Raw genomic sequence first — 2500 nt, forward strand, 5'->3', positions numbered from 1 at the left:
AACCTAGGAGGTGCCGGACCGGAAGTGGGTTCTGCAGGGAAGACCCTGGAGCCATAGAAGGGGACGGACCGGAAGTGGACCGTTCCCGTCAGCGTGTGGGGCTTATAAGAGGGACGGACCGGAAGTGGGTGATTCCCGGAAGTGGTTTATCCTTGAGGGGCGTGGCCTAGCGGCGCGGACCCGAGAAGCGTCCGCGTTCGTGAAAGGGAGCGGTGGCAACCGGAAAAGGGTTCCGCCTGGGGACCGGAAGTCGCGAGGGACCGACGGGAGCGGGACCAGGAGAGGCGAGGAGGGAAGCGCGGGGCGACGAAGGGACCCGGGGCGGGACCGGAAGTGGCTCGGGGACCGGAAGACGGCCGCGGCCGGAAGTTGGATTCGACCGGAAGTCGGTGCTGCGTGGAAAAGGGTCCGGCCGGAAACCGGAAGTGGGCTGTGAAAGAAAGGGGTCTATGACCGGAAGTTGGTGCTGCGTGGAAAAGGAGTCCGACCGGAACCCGGAAGTGGGCTCTGACCGGAGGTTGCGGTTCCCGGAACCCGGAAGTGTGTTGTGACCGGAAGTTGGTGTTCCGGAACCCGGAAGTGGGCTGTGACAGGAACCCGGAAGAGCGCGGAGCGGCGGCCGCTTCCCGGACGCGCGGGGATTCGAACCCGCGGAGCGCGCGGGGCGGGGGCGGAGCCCGGGCGTGGAGAGACGCGGCTCCGCCCTCCCGGCCCCTCCCACACCCGCCCCGTGCGCTCCATTGGCTCCTCGCGCGCCCTTCGGCCCTCAGGCCCCGCCCCCTCGCATTAGCCACGCCCCCGGCTCGCCGCGTGGCGTCTATTGGCGCCCTGAATTCACGTCAGCCCTTAGCCCCGCCCCACGTCTGCTATTGGCTCCCCGCGCTCTCTTAAGACTTTAGGCCACGCCCCTCGCGCTCTATTGGCTCCCTGTGTCCCACCCGGCCCTCAGGCCCCGCCCAGACTCCGCCTCGCGCTCTCTATTGGCTCCACGCGCTATCCTTGGCCCCAGGCCCCGCCCCCGGCCCCGACCCGCGGCGTCTATTGGCCACGCGCGGACGCCATTGTTCTAAGGCCCCGCCCCGGCCCCGCCCCGCCCTGTTCATTGGCTCCACGTGTCCCTGTTGCTCTCAGGCCCCGCCCAGACCACGCCTCGCATTGCCCATTGGCTCCCGCTTACCCCCGCCCCGCCCAGGCCACGCCCGCTTCCTCCATTTTTTTTCCCTTCGACGCCGTTTTGCTCAGGCCCCGCCCCACGCTCTCCATTGGCTCTCGCTTCCCCTCGACACGCCCAGGCCTCGTCCCGCGCTCCCTATTGGTTCCCTGTGACCCTCTTGCTCTCAGGGCCCGCCCAGGCCCCGCTCCGCCCGGCCCATTGGCTCCTAGCGGGCGCCATTTTAACCAGGCCCCGCCCATCGCCGTCCATTGGCTCCCGCTTCCCCTCGCCCCGCCCAGGCCCCGCCCCGCGCCCTCCATTTTTTTCCCTTGGACGCCATTTTGCTCAGGCCCCGCCCCGCGCTCTCCATTGGCCCTGCGGCCCCGCCCCTCGCCCGCCATTGGCTCCCCGCGCCCCGCCCAGGCCCCTCCCCGGCCCCGCCCCCTCCCCGTCCGCCCACTCCGCTCCGCGTCTTCCCCGCTTCCCCCTTCGCCCTTGTTTACGGCGCCGCCATCTTGCGGCCGGCGCCGCGCATGCGCCAGAGTCCGCCCGGGCCGCCCGCGCCCTCGGGAGCCCTCGGGAAGCCTCGGAGCGACCCCGGGGCGGGTCGGGGGCGTCATGGCGGCCGCCGGGCGCGCGCTGCTGCTGCTGCTGCTGGCGGGGACCGCGGCGCTGCCGTTCCCGGGCGAGGGTGAGCGTGCAAATGCCCCTGGGGGAGGGGAGGAGCGTGCAAATGCCCCCGCGGGCGTGCAAATGCCCCCGGGGGAGGGGAGGAGCGTGCAAATGCCCCCGGGGGGAGGGGAGGAGTGTGCAAATGCCCCCAAGAAAAGGGAGGAAGTGTGTAAATGCCCCCGAGGAGTGTGTAAATGCCCCCGCGGGCGTGCAAATGCCCCTGGAGGGAGGGGAGGAGTGTGTAAATGCCCCCGTGAGCGTGCAAATGCCCCATGGGGGAGGGGAGGAGTGTGTAAATGCCCGGGTGAGTGTGCAGTTGCCCCCGGGGGCGTGTAAATGCACCAGGGGGGCGGGGGAGGAGTGTGTAAATGCCCGGGTGAGCGTGCAAGGGCCCCCGCGGGCGTGCAAGGGCCCCAGGGGGTGGGGAGGAGTGTGCAAATGCCCGGGTGAGTGTGCAGTTGCCCCCGAGTGCGTGTAAATGCCCCCGGGGGGAAGGGAGGAGTGTGCAAATGCCCGGGTGAGCGTGCAAGGGCTCCTGGGGGGTGGGAGGGGCGAGCGTGCAAGGTCCCCCCGTGATTGTGCGAGGGCCCCCGGGGGGAGGGGAGGAGCGTGCAAATGCCCCAGGGGGAGGGGGTGGAGCGTGTAAATGCCCCCGTGAGCGTGCAAGTGCCCCCC

The 2500-nt window shown here is 70.4% G+C and overlaps 2 protein-coding genes across 2 annotated transcripts in view; one reads left to right on the forward strand and one right to left on the reverse strand.

Moving 5' to 3' along the window:
* Positions 1 to 1773, reverse strand: part of Arhgef18 (Rho/Rac guanine nucleotide exchange factor 18) — a 48389-nt gene extending 46616 nt beyond the window's left edge. The window contains exons 1-2 of the mRNA XM_060375871.1: positions 1614 to 1773; positions 181 to 392 (exon numbers count right to left, since the gene is read on the reverse strand). Coding sequence (XP_060231854.1) covers positions 181 to 392; positions 1614 to 1773 — 372 coding nt within the window. The remainder of the gene's footprint in view (positions 1 to 180; positions 393 to 1613) is intronic.
* Positions 1710 to 2500, forward strand: part of Insr (insulin receptor) — a 70640-nt gene continuing 69849 nt past the window's right edge. The window contains 1 exon segment of the mRNA XM_060375915.1: positions 1710 to 1844. Within this exon segment, the coding sequence (XP_060231898.1) occupies positions 1772 to 1844 (73 nt within the window). The 5' untranslated portion in view covers positions 1710 to 1771.

This window comes from Meriones unguiculatus, assembly GCF_030254825.1.
Source record: "Meriones unguiculatus strain TT.TT164.6M chromosome 13 unlocalized genomic scaffold, Bangor_MerUng_6.1 Chr13_unordered_Contig_2907, whole genome shotgun sequence".
Taxonomy (NCBI): Eukaryota; Metazoa; Chordata; class Mammalia; order Rodentia; family Muridae; genus Meriones; species Meriones unguiculatus.